Genomic DNA, 20,775 nt, shown 5'->3' on the forward strand with positions numbered 1-20,775 from the left:
TTAATCAAACTTAGTTTTCTCAATAATTGGCTTCACTCCCACAGATAAAGGGGCAAGTTTTTTTTAATATTTATTCATGTGATGTGGATGCTGCTGACATGATCAGAATTTTCAGTCCATCCCTATTATCCTTGAGAAGTTGCTGCTCTACTGTCATCATTATTATCATAATTACTATCACCAAATCCTTCAATATTAACACCTTGGGGGGACCATTAGCCGCAAGCTGAAATGGTCTAGCTTCACAAATGCTGTGACTACAAGAGCAGTTCAGAGGCTGAGGAATCTCAGGTGAAGAACGATCTGCATATCACAAGTCAGGAATGTGATAAAACAATCCTCACTTGCCTGAATTAGTGAATCTTAATACCATTCAAAACAAAGGAGCCTGCATAAAAATAGAAGATAACAAAGTGTGGAGCTGGATGAACACAGCAGGCCAAGCAGCATCTTAGGAGCACAAAAGCTGACGTTTTGGGCCTAGACCCTTCATCAGAGAGGGAGATGGGGAGAGGGTTCTGAAATAAATAGGGAGAGAGGCGGAGGTGGACCAAAGATGGATAGAGGATGTATACTATGTATACTACATTATATTGTATCACCTGTACTCGGTGTGGCTTCCTCTACGTTGGGGAAACCAAGTGGAGGCTTGGGGACGGCTTTGCAGAACACCTCTGCTCGATTTGCAATAAACAACTACATCTCCCAGTCGTGAACCATTTTAGCTCCCCCTCCCATTCCTGAGATGACATGTCCTTCATGGGCCTCCTGCAGTGCCACAATGATGTCACCTGAAGGTTGCAGGAACAGCAACTCATATTCCACTTGGGAACCCTGCAGCCCAATGGTATTAATGTGGACTTCACAAGCTTCAAAATCTCCCCCTCCCCCACTGCATCCCAAAACCAGCCCAGCTCGTCCCCTCCCCCCACTGCATCCCAACACCAGCCCAGCTCATCCTCACCTCCCTCACCTGTTCTTCCTCTCACCAATCCCTCCTCCCACCTCAAGCCGCACTCCATTTCCCACCTACCAACCTCATCCTGCCTCCTTGACCTGTCCGTCCTTCCCGGACTGACCTATCCCTTGCCCACCTCCCCACCTAGACACTCCTCTCCACCTATCTTCTCCTCTATCCATCTTTGGTCCGCCTCCCCCTCTGTCCCTATTTATTTCAGAACCCTCTCCCCAGCCCCCTCTCTGATGAAGGGTCTAGACCTGAAACGTCAGCTTTTGTGCTCCTGAGATGCTGCTTGGCCTGCTGTATTCATCCAGCTCCACACTTCGTTATCTTGGATTCTTCAGCAACTGCAGTTCCCATTATCTTTGCATAAAAATAGAATGTCCTTGAGAAACCCAGCAGGTCTATGGAGAGGGAAAAGGAGTTAATGTTTTCTGTGCAATGCAGAACTGAAGAAGGTCGGAAAATTGAGTTTTTATGTTGTCAACAAAGTGGGGGAGCTGTTGGGGGCGTGGGGGGAGAGAGCGAATGGGATAAATGGTGAGGGTGCCCAGAGAAAAAGACAACAGGAGTGCTAATAGTAGTGAAGGAAAAACACAAATGCAGAATAAGTGTTAATGGTAGGTTTGAATAGTAGAAAATAGGTCATTTATGCTGAAGGAAAACACATATAAACAAGACACTTGGTGGTGGGAAACTGTGTTCATGTTTTGAAATTGTTGAATCTAATGTTGGATCCTAAAGTCTGCAAAGTGCCTATGTGAAAAATGAGAGTCTGCTTCTCCAGCTTCCATTGGATTCCAGGACAAAATTGTTATCATGAGAACAAGGTGGTGCATTGAAATAGCAAGCGAATATCCAGTCAGCAATATGGAGGAGACTGCATTTTTAGACTAGGTTAAAAAAAATAGTACAGTGCTGATTCTCTTGGAAGGTGTGCTTGGGGTCTTCAACAGTGAGAAGGAAGGAAGTAAAAAGGTCAGTTTGCAATTACATGGGATGATGCCATGGAAGATTGAGGAGGAATGGACCAGGGCAGTGCAGAGGGAATAGCCCCTGCAAAAATGCAGGAAGGGAAGAATGGGAATATTTTGATGATGTGGCTGGTGGTGGCAACCTGTTGGAAATGTTGGGAGTTGTTCCTTTGAAGGCTGAGGCTGATGCATTGGAAAGTGAGGACAAGAGGAACTTTACCATTTTTCAGGAAGGAAGAAGATTATTGAATTCAACATTGAGTGCTGAAAGCAGGGTGCCCAAGCAGAAGATGAGATCCTGTTCTTCCAATTTGAGCTGACTTTTGCTTGAGCACTGCAGTAAGCCTGAGGCAAAGATGTTGGCCAGGGAGCATGGTGGTGTGTTGAAGTAGCAGGCTGATGGAAGCACAGCGTCATCGTTACAGACAGAATGCAGGTGTTCTCCACAGCGGCCACGCAACACAAGCTGGAGAAACAGCTTCTCATTTTCCACTTGGGCCCCTGTAGCTTTCCGTATCAAGTTCAATAACTTTAGAGCATAACAAACTCCATCCATGCCCCTTACCCAGACCTCAGGCCATTTCAGCACAGCAAATCCATTTTCACCTACTCATTGTCCCCATTGTCAGCTTTTCTCATTCCCTGACTTACTACCAACCATACCTTTGCCTAACTTTCTTTCTCTTTCTAGGCTCTGTCTCCATCTATCTGCTCATCCCTTCCCCACCCCTGTCATCAGCATAAATACCACCTTTTCCAAGCTACAATCAGTTGTAAGAAAGACTAGACTTTGAAAATATTGACTCGGCTTTCCCTCCACAGAAGCTGCCAGATCTACTTTGTTTCTCCAGCAATTTTTGCTTTTGTACCTCGCTGACTGTTCTCAATTATATTGTGTGTTTTTAAGTGCTCTGCTATTACATCCTCCGTAATAGACACTATCATATTCCCAATAACAGGTGGTAAGCAAACTGGCCCATAGCTACCAGTTTTAATCTCTTTCTCCTTTAAAATAAACATCTTACATTGGCACTTTACCAATCCTCTGGGACTTCTCCAGAACCAAATAGTTCTAAGATTACTATCAGTATATCTGTTATCATTGTAACTACCTCTTTTAATATCCTATGATGCATCTCACCAGGTCCTGGGAATGACATGGTCTTTAACCCTAGTTTCCCTAATACCCTTTCTCTAGTCATAGTTATTGTGTTTATTTCCTCTCATCCTTATGCCCTTGACCATTTACTAATTTTGGAATGCCATTACTGTTTTCTGCTATGAGGATTAATGCAAAGTACTTATTCAGCTCCTCTGCCATTTCCTGGTTCTCCATTATTATTTCCCCAGCTTCATTCTCTAAGGGGCCTATGTTCACTTTGGCTTTTCTCTTAAAAATCAAAAGAACTACGCATGCTATAAGTCAGGAACAAAAACAAAATTGCAGGAAAAGCTCAGAGTTAATGTTCTGGGTCCAGTGACCCTTCCTCAGAACGGAGGAAGGGCCACTGGGCCCGAAATGTTAATTCTGTTTTCTCCCCTTCACAGATGCTGCCAGACCTGCTGAGCTTTTCCAGCAACTTTGTTTTTGCTGGCTTTTCTCTTTTGTTTTATATATTTAAAGAAGCTCTTGCTATATTGATATTACTCGAAGTTTACCCTCAAAGTTCATTTTCTCCCTTGTTAGTATTGTTTTGGCTAGCTTTTGTTCGTTTTTAAAACTTTCCCAATCATTTGGTTTACCATTAATCTCTGCCACATTTTATGTTTTTCTTTAAATCTTATTCTACTCTTAACTTCCCTGAGTAAGCACACTTGGCTTGTTCGCTTTTTGGAGTTCTTCTCTGCATTGGAATAGATCTTTGCTGTGAGCAATGAGCTATTTTCTTCATTGTCTGCTATTTTTCCCCAAATGTCTTTGCTGTTAATCTGGTTTCTCAGTCCAGTCTAGCAAATTCTGTTCTCATTCCTTTGTAAATAAACTTTCTTAAGCTTAGCACAGATATTTCCAATTCAAGTTCCTCCCAATCAAATTAAATGCTAAGCTCTGCCATGTTATGGTCACAATTTCCCAGGGGATCTTTAACTCCCTCATAATTTATTAAATTTGCCTAATTACACATCTCGAGATCTGAAATAGCCTGATCCCTGGTTGGATCCACAACATGTCGTTCTAGAAAACCATCCTGAATATACTTTGTGAATTCTTCCTCATGGTTTCTTCTGTCAATATACCAGATCGCAATCAACATGAAGATTAAAGTCATCCAAGATTAATGTATTGCCTGGTTAGCAAAACTGGAAATACAGTTACATGAATTTGGGGGAATATAAAGAAAACAGCAGCTTATTAAAAATTGGTTACTAGAAAGTTTAAATGCCGGAGGTATCAAAATGTTTGGGTTGTTTCAAATCGAAGACTGGGATAAGAACAAAGACTGCTTATGGATCCAGCAGATCATCACTCTGTGTCACCATTTAAATAGCGGAGTGCAAAATGCAAGGATGAAAATGGATCAGGACATTATTGTGACATTGACAAAGATGGTGTGTCAACTTGAGTAGCACCCACAGAAGTGGTCAGGAGTACTGCATCTATTTTGTTCACATGCCCAGATTGTGGCTCTGTTGTGATGACTGCCTCTCCTACAGCCACAGAAGATTCTTCACAGCATGAAATAGAGTTAAAATAGAAATTACTGGAGAAATTCAGCTGGTCTGACAGCATCTATGGAAAGAAAACACAGTTAACGCTTTGAGTCCAGCAACCATTATTTAGGATTTCTGAAGAGTGATCACTGGACCCAGAAACATTAACTCTGCTTTCTCTCCACAAATGCTGGCAGAACTGCTGAGTTTCTCCAGCAATTTCTGTTTTTGTTTGTTACAGCTACCCAGCATCCTAAGTTCTTTACCAACTTCACCAACACCTTCCAGCCCAACCTTCAGTTCACCTGGGCCATCTCCAGCACATCCCTCACCTTCCTGGATCTCTCAGTCTCCATCTCAGGCAACCAGCTTGTAACTGATGTCCATTTCAAGCCCACCGACTCCCACAGCTACCTGGAATACACCTCCTCCCACCCACCCTCCTGCAAAAATTCCATCCCCTATTTCCAATTCCTCCGCCTCCGCCGCATCTGCTCCCACGATGAGGCATTCCACTCCCGCACATCCCAGATGTCCAAGTTCTTAAAGGACCACAACTTTCCCCCCACAGTGGTCGAGAACGCCCTTGACCACATCTCTCGCATTTCCCGCAACACATCCCTCACACCCCGCCCCCGCCACAACCGCCCAAAGAGGATCCCCCTCGTTCTCACACACCACCCCACCAACCTCCAGATACAACGCATCATCCTCCGACACTTCTGCCATCTACAATCCGACCCCACCACCCAAGACATTTTTCCATCCCCACCCCTGTCTGCTTTCCGGAGAGACCACTCTCTCCGTGACTCCCTTGTTCACACCACACTGCCCTCCAACCCCACCACACCCAGCACCTTCCCCTGCAATCGCAGGAAATGCTACACTTGCCCCCAACACCTCCTCCCTCACCCCTATACCAGGCCCCAAGATGACTTTCCACATTAAGCAGAGGTTCACCTGCACATCTGCCAATGTGGTATACTGCATCCACTGTACCCAGTGTGGCTTCCTCTACATTGGGGAAACCAAGCGGAGGCTTGGGGACTGCTTTGCAGAACACCTCCGCTCGGTTCGCAATAAACAACTGCACCTCCCAGTCGCCAACCATTTCCACTCCCCCTCCCATTCTTTAGATGACATGTCCATCATGGGCCTCCTGCAGTGCCACAATGATGCCACCCGAAGGTTGCAGGAACAGCAACTCATATTCCGCTTGGGAACCCTGCAGCCCAATGGTATCAATGTGGACTTCACCAGCTTCAAAATCTCCCCTTCCCCCACCGCATCCCAAAACCAGCCCAGTTCATCCCCTCCCCGCACTGCACCACACAACCAGCCCAGCTCTTCCCCTCCACCCACTGCATCCCAAAACCAGTCCAACCTGTCTCTGCCTCCCTAACCTGTCTCTCACCCATCCCTTCCTCCCACCCCAAGCCGCACCTCCATCTCCTACCTACTAACCTCATCTCACCTCCTTGACCTGTCCGTCTTCCCTGGACTGACCTATCCCCTCCCTACCTCCCCACCTATACTCTCCTCTCCACCTATCTTCTTTTCTCTCCATCTTCGGTCCGCCTCCCCCTCTCTCCCTATTTATTCCAGAACCCTCACCCCATCCCCCTCTCTGATGAAGGGTCTAGGCCCGAAACGTCAGCTTTTGTGCTCCTGAGATGCTGCTGGGCCTGCTGTGTTCACCCAGCCTCACATTTTATTATCTTGGATTCTCCAGCATCTGCAGTTCCCATTACCACCATCCTAAGTTCTTTGTTTTATTTTATTATGATATGCAGTTAACCAGACATGTTTGTGATGTTTTTTCCAGATTAAGGTAAAATACACGCTAATGACAGTGAGGTTGCCTTTTCTAGCCTCCACATAGGGCAATGAGCAGGATTCAGCACTCAGTGCGCTGAGTTCAAACTGTATCCTCTTCTAAAAGCAAATATTTATGTTCCTCTGTGAGTTAATGCTACAGTCCAAGGTCTGAACTAAAATACCATTTGGATGTTACACATCAATCACACCTTATCTTCTTTCACAGTCACACAAACTACCATCTTCTCAGAGGTCAGAGGTTAAAGTTTCTTTTGATTGTCATGATTCCTTCAGATGAATGAAGGTGTGTGAATTTTACCACTGTCTAGGTACTCGATTTTCTTTTATTTTATCAATATCTATCAATATTTTTCATAAATGAACATGTAATCCCAGGATCTGAAATATAACTTCTATGTGCAAGGTGTTTGGGATAGTGTGCTTCTACAAAAACAATACATTGCTTGGAAATCGTGAATAATACCGCTGTATACTCCTACTCTTTTCAAATGATAGCAGTACGTCACGTTGATAGTTTTGTGCCTCTGTATAAAAAATTAATACGTGCAAGAGAGAAATGCTGTGAAATCTGGGAATTTGAAACAAAAGAAGAAAATACCGGAAACTCAGATAATAAAAGGTGAGGCTGGATGAACACAGCTGGCCCAGCAGCATCTCAGGAGCACAAAAGCTGATTTTTCGGGCCTAGCCCCTTCCTGCTGTGTTCAACCAGCCTCACATTTTATTAACTTGGATTCTCCAGCATCTGCAGTTCCCATTATCACTAATACCGGAAACTCGTTTGTGTTTCTTGTGAAGTCAGATTGAATAAATGAAATTCCTAATTAGCAGATTAGAATACTTTATCTGATTTTTCATCACCTTCCAAGGAGCAAAATTCTCTGTCCTGATAATTCTCTAAAGTGACTTTGAGCTATGTATTACTGATAGAAAGGTTGATGTAGGGAAGAATAACTGAAACACATATTTACATTCTGCTCACATTTGGCACAGTGAAATGAAACAAAAAACATCGGGCTGGGTTTCTTGAGGAGTGCCATCATGATACAATTGCCATTCTGCTCCTAATTTTTTCCATTAGATTTTTTAGATTAAGGTTTATATTTTATTGTCATGTGTACTCAAATACAGAAGTACAGAGTACAGCGAAATGTGTACAATGTCACCACACACCTTTGGTACAAAATACCTAGGTACAAAAAGCTTCGATACAAAATATTAAAGGAACAAAGATAAAAAATTTAAACATAAACCATCATAGAATAGTTAATGTTAAAGTCTTTCTTAATATAAACTAGAAAAATAAAAGAACAAAGTTAAAAATTCAACAGTCTTTGCTGAGACGTGGCTCTCTCTCTGGGAGACTTCGGCTGCCTGTTCTTTCTGCTGCTGCCACAGGCACTGGGGACCATCCCTCACTGCCTGCTCTTCCTATGATGGGCCATGTTGCTGTCACTGCTGCTGCTGCTGAAGCTGCCCGCCTCCCTGAGCTCTTCATGCTGCCTCTAGAACATAACTGGGCATAACCCACCCACACGCAGAGATACTACAACATCAGACCGAGACACTGCCATGTTGGGCCGAGAGATCACCACAGGCCACCGTGAGACTGGGTCGAGATGCCAGGCTGAGACACTGCCATGCCAGGCCAAGAGACTGCCATGTGCCATTGTGAGATCAGGTTAAGGAGCCACCACAGGCTAGGCGAAGAAGACACATTGCTGGATCCATGCTGAGGGCAGGAGTGAAGAAAAGAATCACCAAGACAGAAAAAATAGAAAGAAAAAGGAGAAAGAAATGGACAGAGCAGATAAGCTCTAGCTAAAGCACCCTACTCTGTCGCCATCTTGGTTTACATTAAGGCGAGCTTTGCATTGCTGGCAAGAGATTCCAATTACAGCTAACTCAGAACTTCCTTGTCTTTCACGTAGTTAGAGACAGTCAAAACCCATCTCCTTTTCATGCCAGTAGTTGCCATAATCTGTGATTTAAATGTCCAGCAGCACATAGTTTAAATATGTAGCTGTGCACTGAAGCTCAGAGTAGGGTTCAGGAACAAGAGAGATAAGATGCCTAATAGGTCTTCTGTCAAGGTGCCAGGTATGTGGGCTATTTAAAATATTTCAGATTACAACACTTAAACAGATCATGTCTGCCCGTCAAGTGCATTCACATCTACTCCAGCAATTTGTGACATGTGCATCAGGGGTTAAGGGCTTCAGAATTCAAATTGTCCTGCTGTCTTTGGATTTTCCTTCCAAGTGATTTATACCCATTCCCATGCGTGCCAGCAAAATCTGGTACTTTCGGAAACAAGTTGAGGTGGGGTGGGATTGTTTTGGGGGTGGGGGGGCAATGATATTGGTGTGCTATATTTAGTTTCCTGTAAATGCTGCCAATGGAGTATTTTCTTTCCTCATTTTGATGCTTTAGGTTAGTAATAACATTGGAAAATTGTCACAGTCCTTTCAGTAAAAATTTTAAGAATGGGGTAGGGCCTGTTGCAATAGGAATACACTCATAACTAAGTTAGAGCTCCATGGCGATCTTTGATATCTCTGACCATGAACCGCAAAATATTAACTTACAACCGCAACTTTGGGGATCAGTAACTAAGCTGATAGAATGTGAGGTTAAATTGTATCCTACACAGTTAATTGAAAGCATTTCATCTTGAATTATGAATGCAATAAACCTTACATTTAAGTCAGTGAGCCTCTTTTTGCCCTCTTGGGCCTACTGATACAACTTACATACCTTGAGAACAAAACAAAATCCCATTATGGATAGGTCTCCCTCTCTCTCTCTAGCTGTGTTCCCTGCTGGCTTAGCTATCACATTGTAAAAGTGTGTATTCCCAACTTTCTCCAAATATCGAGAAACAAAGACTATAATGTTGCAACAGTAGCTAAAGTTGTTACAAATGTGGCATTGGTGAAGATTCTCACAAAAGGATACAGTAATAGAGATTCAGAAACAGGATAGGTCCTTCTCTACATTACAATATAGCTTCTCTTACATCAATAAGAGTGTCCTTTGTTCATGTATAGCTCACTGATAGTTGTTTGTTACTATTTCAAATACTTGAATGTTTTGTGATGGAGGATTCAGAATTTCTTGAATAACATTAATCTGTGGTGTGTACATTTCTGAGGATTTTAAAACCACCAGGATAAAGCTGTCTCACAATATTTCCTGCATCTTTTCAGGGATGCAGATAGATAGTCTCTTTCAAGCTAGCATTCTGTTTATATTAGAAGTTTGGTTCAGGTGAGAGTTATTATTGTTAACACATTAAGCAGTTAAACAAACAGGATGCAACACTAAATATTATTAAAGTATCCTTTCCCACTTTGAGGAAACATAATCTTATTTTGTTATTTCAGGTAAAATTATAAATATTTCCTTTACAAATGTATTCATGATATTGCAACCACAGAGGTGATATTTTCCACAGAACAAGGAACTAATAAAACTTAAACAAGGTCGCAGATTTATGAGTTCTGAGGAAGAGTCACTGGATTCGAAACATTAACTCTGATTTTTCTTCACAGATGCTGCTGGACCTGCTGACTTTTCCAGCAACTTTTGTTTTTGTTGCAGATTTATGATTGGGCACAATAATTAATTAGCAAAGATAGAAAATGCAAGCACTTAATTTTAACAGTTAATAAAGTGTAATTACTAAGTCAGATAAAACAAGCATAAAAACATTTTTCATCTTAACCTCATTTGACAAAGATGTAACAGAGAAATTGGAGTAGAAATTCAACTTAGACAATAACAGAAAGAGGCAGCCTCACACTGGTTGCTGGTTATATGCCCCACTCAGTGTTCCTTTGCATTGACTTTCATTGGAACTGATCAGCGATAATGGGAACTGCAGATGCTGGAGAATCCAAGGTAATAAAGTGTGGAGCTGGATGAACACAGCAGGCCAAGCAGCATCTTGTGCTCCTAAGATGCTGCTTATCCTGCTGTGTTCATCCAGCTCCACACTTTGTTTAAAACAGCCATCTGATGCAATTCCATTCATTTTAAATTACCATCTCAGGAGTACCAACCCCATTATCTTTGCATGACTAGAGACATTTTGAACCTTATTCACTTTTTAGATATTCATTGATTGAGTCAGCATTGAAGATGGTATCATGTTTACTTCCATGGCAATGGTGTAGAGCAACAGAAATTGCACCACACAGCACTTGGAATTAAGTCAGTATAACTGTTGTTCAGCAGCTGGAAGAAAATGAAAACAAAAAATCTATGTGTGGGTTGCAGTCATTCGTTTAGATTAGCATGATCTTATTCATAACTGGAGCAGGCGAGAGATGCCAAATTGTTTACGCTGGCTCCTAATTCATATGTATGTAAGAAACTATCTAGACAACTTTGTAAGCATTTTGCATCTATTGGAAGACTTCCTTTGAAATAACTAAATTTGTGGAGAATTTAAAAGCTCATTGGATTTTTATCTTGTTATTTAATCAATTTCACTGTGCCTGTCTTACATACATCTGAATTAGGAGCCAGAGTAAACGATTTGGCATCTCTTGCCTGCTGCAGATATGAGTAAAATCATGCTTTCTGATTGTGGCCTCAACTCTGCCTCCCTTGCTACCTCATGTGCCCTTTGATACCAAATAGTATACCTTCAAACTGACTTGTTTTAATTCATGTGCCAGGACACCCAGATCTGTCTACACCACAGAGCTCTTTGATTTCCCTTCATTTAAATAATAAGTTTCTTTTCTGTCCTATTCCTGCCAAAGTGGACAAGTTTATTCTTTCCCACATTATACTCCATCTAATAAGTTTTGCTCATAAATGTAACCTCTATTTTTTTTTGCAGTCTCCTTACATCCTCCTTACTTGCTTTCCAGTCTACCTTTGTCAGCAAATTTAGCAATCATGCATTTAAATCTTTCACTTAAGTCATTTTAGCAGACTGTAAATTGTTGAAACTGTCGCATTGGACTGTGTGGCACTCCACCAATTACATTTTGTCCTTCCAAAATAACCCATTTAATCCTTCTGCCTGCTTCATGTTAAGTCATTAATTCTCCATGTGTGCAAAAATGTAGTCCACTATACTATGAGCTCTTGTTTTGTATAATAGTTGATGCACTGCAGAAAATCACCAAGCCTCCTTGGACAGCATTTTCAAACCTACAAGCACAATCATCAAAAGCAACAGGGCAGCAAATACACGGGAACATCACCACTTACCTGCAAGTACCTCTCCAAGCTACTCGTCATGAAATACATTGCTGTTGCTTTATTGTTGCTGAGTCAAAATACTGGATTTCTTGCCCTAACAACAACGTGGGTGAACCTACACCAAATGAATGACAATAGTTCAAGAAAGCTGGCTAATGCCATATGATCAAGGGCAATTCGTTTTGGTCAATGGGGTTTTAAACTCAGAAATTGAGTTTTTAAAAGAATTACATTTGGAAGAAGGGAAGTGGTTATAAACTGCAGAAAAGGTCATTTACAAAGGGTCAGGTGAACATGCTGGGCACTAGGTTCAGAGGTGGAACATCTCAGATTTCAGGAGCCCAGCACTATTTTAGCTAAACCAGCAACTCTACCATCATTGAGATCTTTCCTGCCTTACTACTTAATTACATATGTCCAGCTAACTTGCTGTCATACTTTAATTTTCACTCTTCATTTTTATTTTAGTCATTCTTTGGTGATTTTTAAATTCTGTCCAATCTTCTGACTGATCTTCTGGACTTCAGTAGCATCACTTAACTGATGAACCCACTTATTTTTGATCAGAACATTGTATAGCAGAATAAATAAGGATCAGTAGGGATTCTGCAAATTCATTAAGGACGAAAGGGTAACTAGGAAGAAAATAGGGTCCCTTGAATATCATCAAGGCTGTCTGTGTGTGGAACCACAGGATATGGGGAGATACTAAATGAGTATTTTGCATCAGTGTTTACTGTGGAGAAGGATATGGGAGATAGAGAACATGGGGAAATAAATAGTAACATCTTGAAAAATGTCCACATTACTGAGGAGGAGATGCTGAATGGCTTAAAAGGCATAAAGTTGGATAAATCACCAGGACCTGATCAAGTGTATTAGAACTCTGTGGGAAGCTAGGGAAATGATTGATGGGACTCTTGCAAAGATATTTGTATCATTAATAGCCACAGGTGAGGTGCTGGAAGAGCGGTGGATGGCTAACCTTGTACCCTCTTTAAGAAAGGTGGTAAGGAAAAGCCAAGGAACTATAGACAGTGAACCTGACATTAATGATGAGCAAGTTGTTGGAGGCAATCCTGACAGACAGGAGTTACACATATTTCGAAAGGCAAGGACTGATCAGGGTTAGTCAACATGGCTTCCTGTGTGGGAAATTGTGTCTCACTAACTTAATTAAGTTTTTCTTGCAGACACAACAAAGAGGATTGATGAGGGCAGAGTGGTGGATGTGGCCTATATGGACTTTTGTCAGGTGTTTGACAAGGTTCCTCATGGTAGACTGGTGAGCAAGGTTAGATCATGTGGAATACAGGGAGAACTAGCAGTGCCGATACAGAATGAGCTTGAAGGTAGAAGACAGAGGGTGATGGTGGAGAGTTGCTCTTCAGACTGGAGGTGTGTGACCAGCAGTGTGCCACACAAGTGGGTCCACTGCTTTTTGGCAATTATATACATGATTTGGATGTGAAAGTAGGAGGTGTGGTTAGTAAGTTTGCAGATGACACTAAAATTGAAGGTGTAGTGGACAGCAAAGGAGTTTTCTTCAGGGTACAAAGGGATCTTGATTAGATGGGCCAATGAGCTGAAGAGTGGTAGATGGAGTTTAACTTAGAGAAATGTGAGGTGCTGTATTTTGGAAAGGCAAATCAGGGCAGGATTTATACACTTAATGGTAAGGTCCTGGGGAGTTTTACTGACCTCAGAGTGCAGGTTCATATTTCCTTGAAAGTAGAGTTGCAGGTAGATAGGATAGTGAAGAAGGTGTTTGGTATGCTTGCCTTTATTGGTCAGTGCATTGAGTATGGGAGTTGGGAAGTCATATTGCAGCTGCACAGGATATTGGTTAAGCAACAATTGGAATACTATATGCAATTCTGGTCTCCCTGCTATTGGACGGATGTTGTGAAACTTGAAAGAGTTCAGAAAAGATTTACAAGGACGTTGCCAGGGTTGGACGGTTTGGGCTTTAAGGCTGAATAGGCTGGGGCTATTTTCCCTGGAGCATCAGAGGCTGAGAGGTGACTTTATACAAGTTAATAAATCATGAGAGGCATGGATAGGGTGAATAGATAAGGTCTTATTCCCAAGGTAAGAGGGTCCAAAACTAGATGACATAGGTTTAAGTGAGAGGGAAAAGATTTAGAAGATATCTAAGGGGCAACATTTTCACACAGAGGGTGGTATGTGTGTGGAATGAGCTGCCAGAGGAAGTGGTGGAGGCTGGCACAATTACAATATTTAAAAGGCATCTGGATGTGTAAACGAATCAAAAACGTTGAGCGGGATATGAGCCAAATGCTGGCAAATGGGACTAGATTTATTTTGGATATCTGGTTGACATGGACAAGTTGGACCAAAGGGTCTGTTTCTGTGCTGTACATCTCTATGGCTCTGTAACCGTAGGCTGAGGAGGGCCCTGCTCCTGATAAAAAAAAAACAAGGGATCTTTCAGACTATCGCCCTTGGAGTGCTGTTGTGTTTCAGTGTTAGTGTCCCTAACTCTGAGCCAGATGGCCCAGGTTCAAGCCCCACCTGCTCCAGAGGTGTGTCGTAACACCTGTGAACAGGTTGATTAGAAAATAGCTTCCGAAAACCCCCTTAAAGATAATTGTACCTCAAGTAGGAGCCCCTTAAGTGGGAGAGACAGGTGACTGAAAACAAAGGTTCAGAAGAAGTAGGTTCGGAGTCAGAGAGCTCAGAGTGTACATTGTGCCCTGGCTTTGTGATGTACTGATAAAACAAAGAGTATTGCACCTCCCTAACACCAATGGATTTGACACCACATTACTGTTTTGGGACAGAAATGGCTTGTGAACAATATGTGTACACTTCCAGCAGTCAGCACCGAGTACCGTTTTAATGAAGATGTCAGCATGGCCTTTGGCATGAGTGCCAGAAGTATGCAGAATAGACAGATCCTGATCTTAAGCTGGTGAATTTGGAGGCAGGGCTGTCACCTTTAACCCTGCCACCTTCTCTTCAATATCACAGTTGTGTGCAGCAGGAAGATTCGACTCTCAGCAGTGTTGTTCAACAAATTCCAGTTTAGTTGCTGATTAACGTATACTGGTTCTGCTGAATTTACAGGAATGCGAGATGGTATGCGGAGTTTGTTAAAGCTGGTGAAGCCTACAGGGGGTGATGTTGCATGGACAGCACATCTAACAAATTGGTCACTGCAGATTAAGAGGTTGCAGACAAAGTGTGAATGCTAGACAGTCTAGAAAGACCAGGCATGTGATGCGAGACTCCGCTCAATCTATGTCACTCGTTAACCAGTTTCACATTTTCTGAGTTCTGAGGAAGGGTCACTGGACCCGAAACATTAACTCTTTTTTCTCCTCCACAGATGCTGCCAGACCTGCTGAGCTTTTCCAGCAACTTTGCTTTTGTTCACATTTTCTAAACTGTTGAGGGCAATGATTCATCTGAGGATTACAGCAAGAAACAAATGGTTAAAGTCATGACGGTACACTGCATGGAAACAGACCCTTCAGTCCAACTCGTCCATGCTGACCAGATATCCTAAATTAATCTAGTCCCATTTGCTAGCATTTAGAAGCTATCCCTCTAAACCCCTCCTATTCATATACCTATCCAGATGCCTTTTAAATGTTGTATTTGTACCCACCTCCATCACTCTCTCTGGCAACTCATTCCATACACACACCACCCTCTGCATGAAAAAGTTGCCCCTTAGGTCTCTTTAAAATCTTTCCCCTCTCACCTTAAACCTCCATCATCTAGTTCTGGACTCTCCACCCCAAGGAAAAGGTGTTGTCTATTTACCCTATCCATGACTCTCATGATTGTATAAATCACTATAAGGTCACCCCTCAGCCTCCAACACTCCATGGAAAGTGTCCCTAGCCTATTCAGCCACTCCATATAGCTCAAACACTCTAAACCCTGGCAACATCCTTGTAAATCTTTTCTGCACTCTTTCAAGTTTAACAACAACTTTCCTATAGCAGGGAGACCAGAATTGAATATATTATTCCAAAAGTGGCCTCACCAATGTTCTATACAGCTGCAACATGACAGCCCAGTTCCTATACTCAATGTACTGGCCAATGAAGGCAAGTGTACCAGATGCCTTCTTCAATATCCAGTCTATGTGGCACCTCAAGTGGCTCAGCTGTGCAGGTGGCAATGGGTGGGGTGGTGAGCAGAGTGGATTGAAATAGTGGGAGGAGGTTCAATCACTCGGGAAAGACAGGCATTTCTATCACCATAGACATAATTCCAAGAAGAAATGTTTCCTCCCGATGCCAGGATAAATGATGTCATAGGGATGTCACTACTGCCATAGTGAATCATGTAACTCAGGTTATGGATGGGCGTTTAAACATACAAAGGGCTTAATTTGGGTGAAGAGGAGGTGTTGGTGAGCGAGATTTAGAAATCCAAGGAGAAAACTTGAGACAATAGGATAGTGTAGAGACATGAGTAAAGATGAACAGAGTGGGTCAGGAAGGGGCAAAGGGTGGGATCTTATGGTGGCCCAAGCTGCGGGAGATTTGTGTCAGAATCGGTTGAGATGTCTGACAAGATCTGGTTCGATATCAGGAGTGTCTTGCAGCATCTTTTATGCATTTGTGGCAAGGGAAGATTTTCACTAGACAACAATGAGCTGCAAATTAAGGATGATTGTAGCTTATTAACTCTGCAACTCACCTCAATAATATTCAACTTCCTAATTTTTCCAAATGTGCCAGACAAGCTAGACATTGAGAATTTGGGGCGGCACCGTGGCTCATTGGTTAGCACAGCAGTCTCACAGCGCCAGGGACCCAGGTTCAATTCCAGCCTTGGTTAACTGTCTGTGCGGAGTTTGCACATTCTCCCTGTGTCTGCGTGGGTTTCCTCTGGGTGCTTCGGTTTCCTCCCACAGTCCAAAGATGTTCAGGCTAGGTGGATCAGCCATGCTAAATTGTTCATAGTGTCCAGGGATGGGTCTGGGTGGGATGCTTCAAGGGGCGGTGTGGACTTGTTGGGCCAGAGGGCCTGTTTCCACACTGTAGCTAATCTAATCTAAACATGTAAGTCAGACTGGGTAATATTCAAAGAAACAAATCAAAATGTTCAATAATATAGATTCCATTAAACTCAGCAAGAATGTCTTTCTGTGGCTGACTCAAGAAGTTAAGAATCGCATTTGATTAAAAGAAAAAGGATTATTATTATTTTCAATCACTTGTTCAGATTTTTTTTGTTGTCTGTATGTATGTGTGTAAGGGTTTTTTGTAAGAGGATCAGAGTTTTCATCAATAGAGTTATATACTGATGGTTTATAAGTAATTATCCATAGCTGGAGGCTAATTATATGTAATAAATAATCATTGTTGTTAAGTACAGAAACCTCATCTATGCTTTCTGTAAACTCGTGTCTAGAAAACAGGGAAATTGGAGGATTTTATTTAGTTTTCAAAGTTTTTACCTTTTGTGATAATTCAGGGAAAAATGGGGCTTTCTATCCAGTGTGTTACTCCAAGTGAGATATCACAGATATTAGCAATTTGAAGATTGGGAGTATTTTAGAAACCATTGCAAAAAAATTGATGGTAAGGATAAAGATAGAAGATTTTAAAACAAACTTTTGAAGAGTTATGGCAGGACAGTCACAGAAAGGTGTTTCCCCGGCCGTGAAATGAGAAATCTTGAACACCTCTTTAGGATAAGAAGCAAATGAGATGAGAAAAAAAATGTCTTCATATAAAGGGTTGTGAATCTTTGGAATTCTCTGCTCAAGAGGGTTTTGCATGCTCCACTGTTGACTATATTTAAGACTGAACTGTGCTGCAGTCTGTCAAGGAATCAAGGGATCTGGGGTGCAGGCAGAAAAGTAGATTTGAAGCCAAAGATTAGCCATGATCATACTGAATAGTGGAGCAAGTTCAATAAGATGTATGATTTATTCTTGCTCATACCTCTTGTGATCAGTGTGGTATAATGTGCCTGCATGATTTTAACTTTACTTCCTGTAGTGTTTTACATGGAATAATTGAAAAGCAAAAGTAAAAGTGTCTGAATTATATCTTTTTTGTGTTTACATGTGTTACAGAGCCAAAAGATGATATGGTGTACCAATTTATAACTCCTTGGATTGGTAAGTGCTTCTAGCATCATTACAGTTTTTACTATGATTAACCATGGGATGTGAGTGTCGAGCAAAGCTCATATGCCCCATCCTTATTTGCCTGGAGAACATGGCAGTGAGCCATCTTTTCGGATCATTGTAGTCATTGTAATCTAGGTGCACTCACTATGCAATTAGCAAGAGTGTTCCAGCTTGTTGACCTATTAATAGTGAGGGAACAGCAGCATAGTTTCAAGTCAGGATGCTGTGTAACTTGGAGGGGAGCTTGCAGGTGTTGTTACAAATATATGAACAAGGAGCAAGAGTGGTGGTAACTTGACCCATCAAGCCTGCTCTGTCATTCGATAAGATCATTGCTGATCTGTTTTTAACCTCAACACTACAGTCCTTCATAACCCCAATAATCTTTAATCCCTTGATAATCATGACCCTCCATACCACTGCCTTAAAAATATTTTAAAATTCTGCATCTACTGCATCTTGTGGAAGGAAATTCTATAGACCCACAAAATTTTGAGAATGGAAGCTCACTTCTCAGAGCTGCAGGCCCAGTTGGAGTTTCAGTGGTCCCAGCAATGTCACTGGTAGAAGTGGCTACTGTTGTCAGTACAGGATGAAGAAGAGGGAACCTTCATGTTAAGATGGCACTGAAAGCCAGACAATGTTATTTTAAATTTACTGCACCAGGGCCAGATTGACCAGCCTCATTGACAAGAGAAGCAAACCTTCCAATGCAGTTTGGAGCTATTAGGATGGCCATTTCTGCTGGGAAGTCCTCTTTGGATTGTGGATCAGTCATTAGAATCATAGAAATCCTACAAAGTGAAAGCAGGTCATTTGGCCCATCGAGCCTACAGCGACCTTCCAAAGAGTATCCTACCACAACCAGCACTCCCCACCGCTGCATTTTCTATGGCTAATGCACCTAGCCTGCACATCCCTGGACAGTCAGCAATTCTTAGTCTTTCACCAGTGAAAAAAATTGTCTTAGACCCAAAGAAAGTGACTGTGTATTTTCTCGTACTAACTCTTATCTGTCACAGCTTTATCTATTCACTTGGTCTGTCTTGTAACGTCGTGCTTCCTTGTTAAGGAATGTTTGCTCTCTCAATAACACAATTTGATCTTTTTCATTTATGCCTGAGTTAAGTTTAATTTCATCATTTTCATGTCAAAAGTAACACCTATGATGGTACAGCATTTCCTTAATTGTTCTGACTCATGCTGAAATGGGAGCGGTATACTTGAGAAACGGTGTTGTTCCCACAAGAATTGAATGTTTGTATGGGAAGCTGCTTATATGTAATTAAAAGTCATTTGGATAAGGAAAAGCAGAAATCATAAAGCACTTGCAGCCTTGATTTAGTGGGAAAATCTAGAATTGCTTATTCCTTCCATTATAAGACGACTAATACATCATCAGATTAAGCCAGGCTAAAGGGCTAAGTACAATTTCTTTCCTCTATATCCACGTGAGCCAACTCACTTGTAGCTACATATTTGATTCTTGGAAATTTTGTCTCTTTGGGATAAAATTGAGGAGTTACACTTGCTGATTAACAGAAGTTTATATTTCTTAATTCATTCAAGTGTCAGCATGCACTACTTGAATGTTAATGATCACTGCTCATGGCTTACAGTTCCCCAGCAAACCACCATCTTCCTCAGGCAGCTATTCCTGTTTCATTTAAAAAAAAACATGAGTAGCATTTGAACCTGGAGGATATTTCATCAATGCCAAGTCTTATTCTTTCATCCAAAACCTGTTCACCTCCTTTTTGAATATGAGTAACTAGATATCATTTGGGAGGAACAGTCCTGGATTATTCCCATCCCTAGCACAAATGCTGAGATTAAATGTAGTGCTCAACAGTTGCCCAGCTACAATCAACTAAATCAACACAAACAAAACAAACAATTAGACTTGGGACTTTTTTTTGCATTTGTAGGTTGGTACTGTGCTTTAATCATTATTGTTTTGCGAGGAGGAAGATTATAAACACAATGTACACTATATGTTCAGAATTTTAAATGAGTGGAGCATGTGCCAAAGGAATGGCATGAATATGTTGTAAGAAAATTATATGCTTTTGTCAGTCAAGCCTGACTATTGTGTTGTAGTTATTCATGAGCGTTACCTGCCTTGAAACCTTCACCCTAGTATAATTCTGGCCAGCAATTGTTTGTCATAATAGCCACCGTCATTTCTAAGCAAATCCTGTTCCCATTTGGCCGCATTGCAGTTGGTATAATGCACCCAGATTATTATTCTTTTCATGCGTAATCTAAGGACACCGATGCCAATTGTAGAGCTTGATCACAAACCCAAATAAAAATCAACAATTTCCATAGAGACCAACAACTGAGCCACACCAACTTCATTCAATTCATAAATAGCACATTCGCGCATTTAGTCACTGGAAAAATATAAGACAAGGAGCTGGAGATTTAAATTAAAAATTGACTTCAATTAAAAACCTCACTTTAAGTTGCCCCATTTTAAATTGTTTCACCTTAACATCATGTCTTTAGCAGGGCCGATATTTGCCATCCATGTTGTAGATTCGAGTTAATGTTATTTTGTGTGACAGAGTCATGTTTGGTGCCATTGTGGCATGGCCCCCTTAGCTGGCCAGTCCTGAGGAAGGGTAATACCAAAAATGTTGACTGTTCCTGTCCTCCAGATGCTGCCTGGCTTGCTGTGTTTTTCCAGCCTCCTGTTTGTCTACCTTGGATTCCAGCATCTGCAGTCTTTTTTGTCTCTGCCCAGTCCTCCTACTGCTTTCTGACTGTCCTCTTGGTGGCCCCCTTCTGCTTTCCAAACTCCCTTTACCTCCTTGAAACAGGCTCACTCTCCTAATTATCCCTCCAGTCTGCTAACCTCATGCTCACCAACACTCCTGCTGGCCTGCCTTCCCAGCCATGGATCCTGCTGCATTTTACCTTCCTGTTCACTACCTCTCTGTCTTGCAGTTCCCTTCCATTACTCTACAACTCAAAGTTGCTCTCACTCTGTAGTTTGCCGTCTG

The 20,775-nt window shown here is 41.9% G+C and overlaps 1 protein-coding gene across 7 annotated transcripts in view; it reads left to right on the forward strand.

Moving 5' to 3' along the window:
• Positions 1 to 20,775, forward strand: part of LOC125456413 (cytochrome P450 4B1) — a 72,909-nt gene that overhangs the window by 15,499 nt on the left and 36,635 nt on the right. For all 7 annotated transcript variants that reach the window (XR_007248444.2, XR_007248445.2, XM_059647885.1 and 4 more), the window contains exon 3: positions 17,711 to 17,755. Coding sequence is in view for 5 of the 7 variants with exons in the window: in XM_059647885.1 (XP_059503868.1) it covers positions 17,711 to 17,755 (45 nt within the window). In the remaining 2 variants the exon portion in view is untranslated. The remainder of the gene's footprint in view (positions 1 to 17,710; positions 17,756 to 20,775) is intronic.

Source organism: Stegostoma tigrinum, chromosome 8, assembly GCF_030684315.1.
Source record: "Stegostoma tigrinum isolate sSteTig4 chromosome 8, sSteTig4.hap1, whole genome shotgun sequence".
Lineage (NCBI taxonomy): Eukaryota > Metazoa > Chordata > Chondrichthyes > Orectolobiformes > Stegostomatidae > Stegostoma > Stegostoma tigrinum.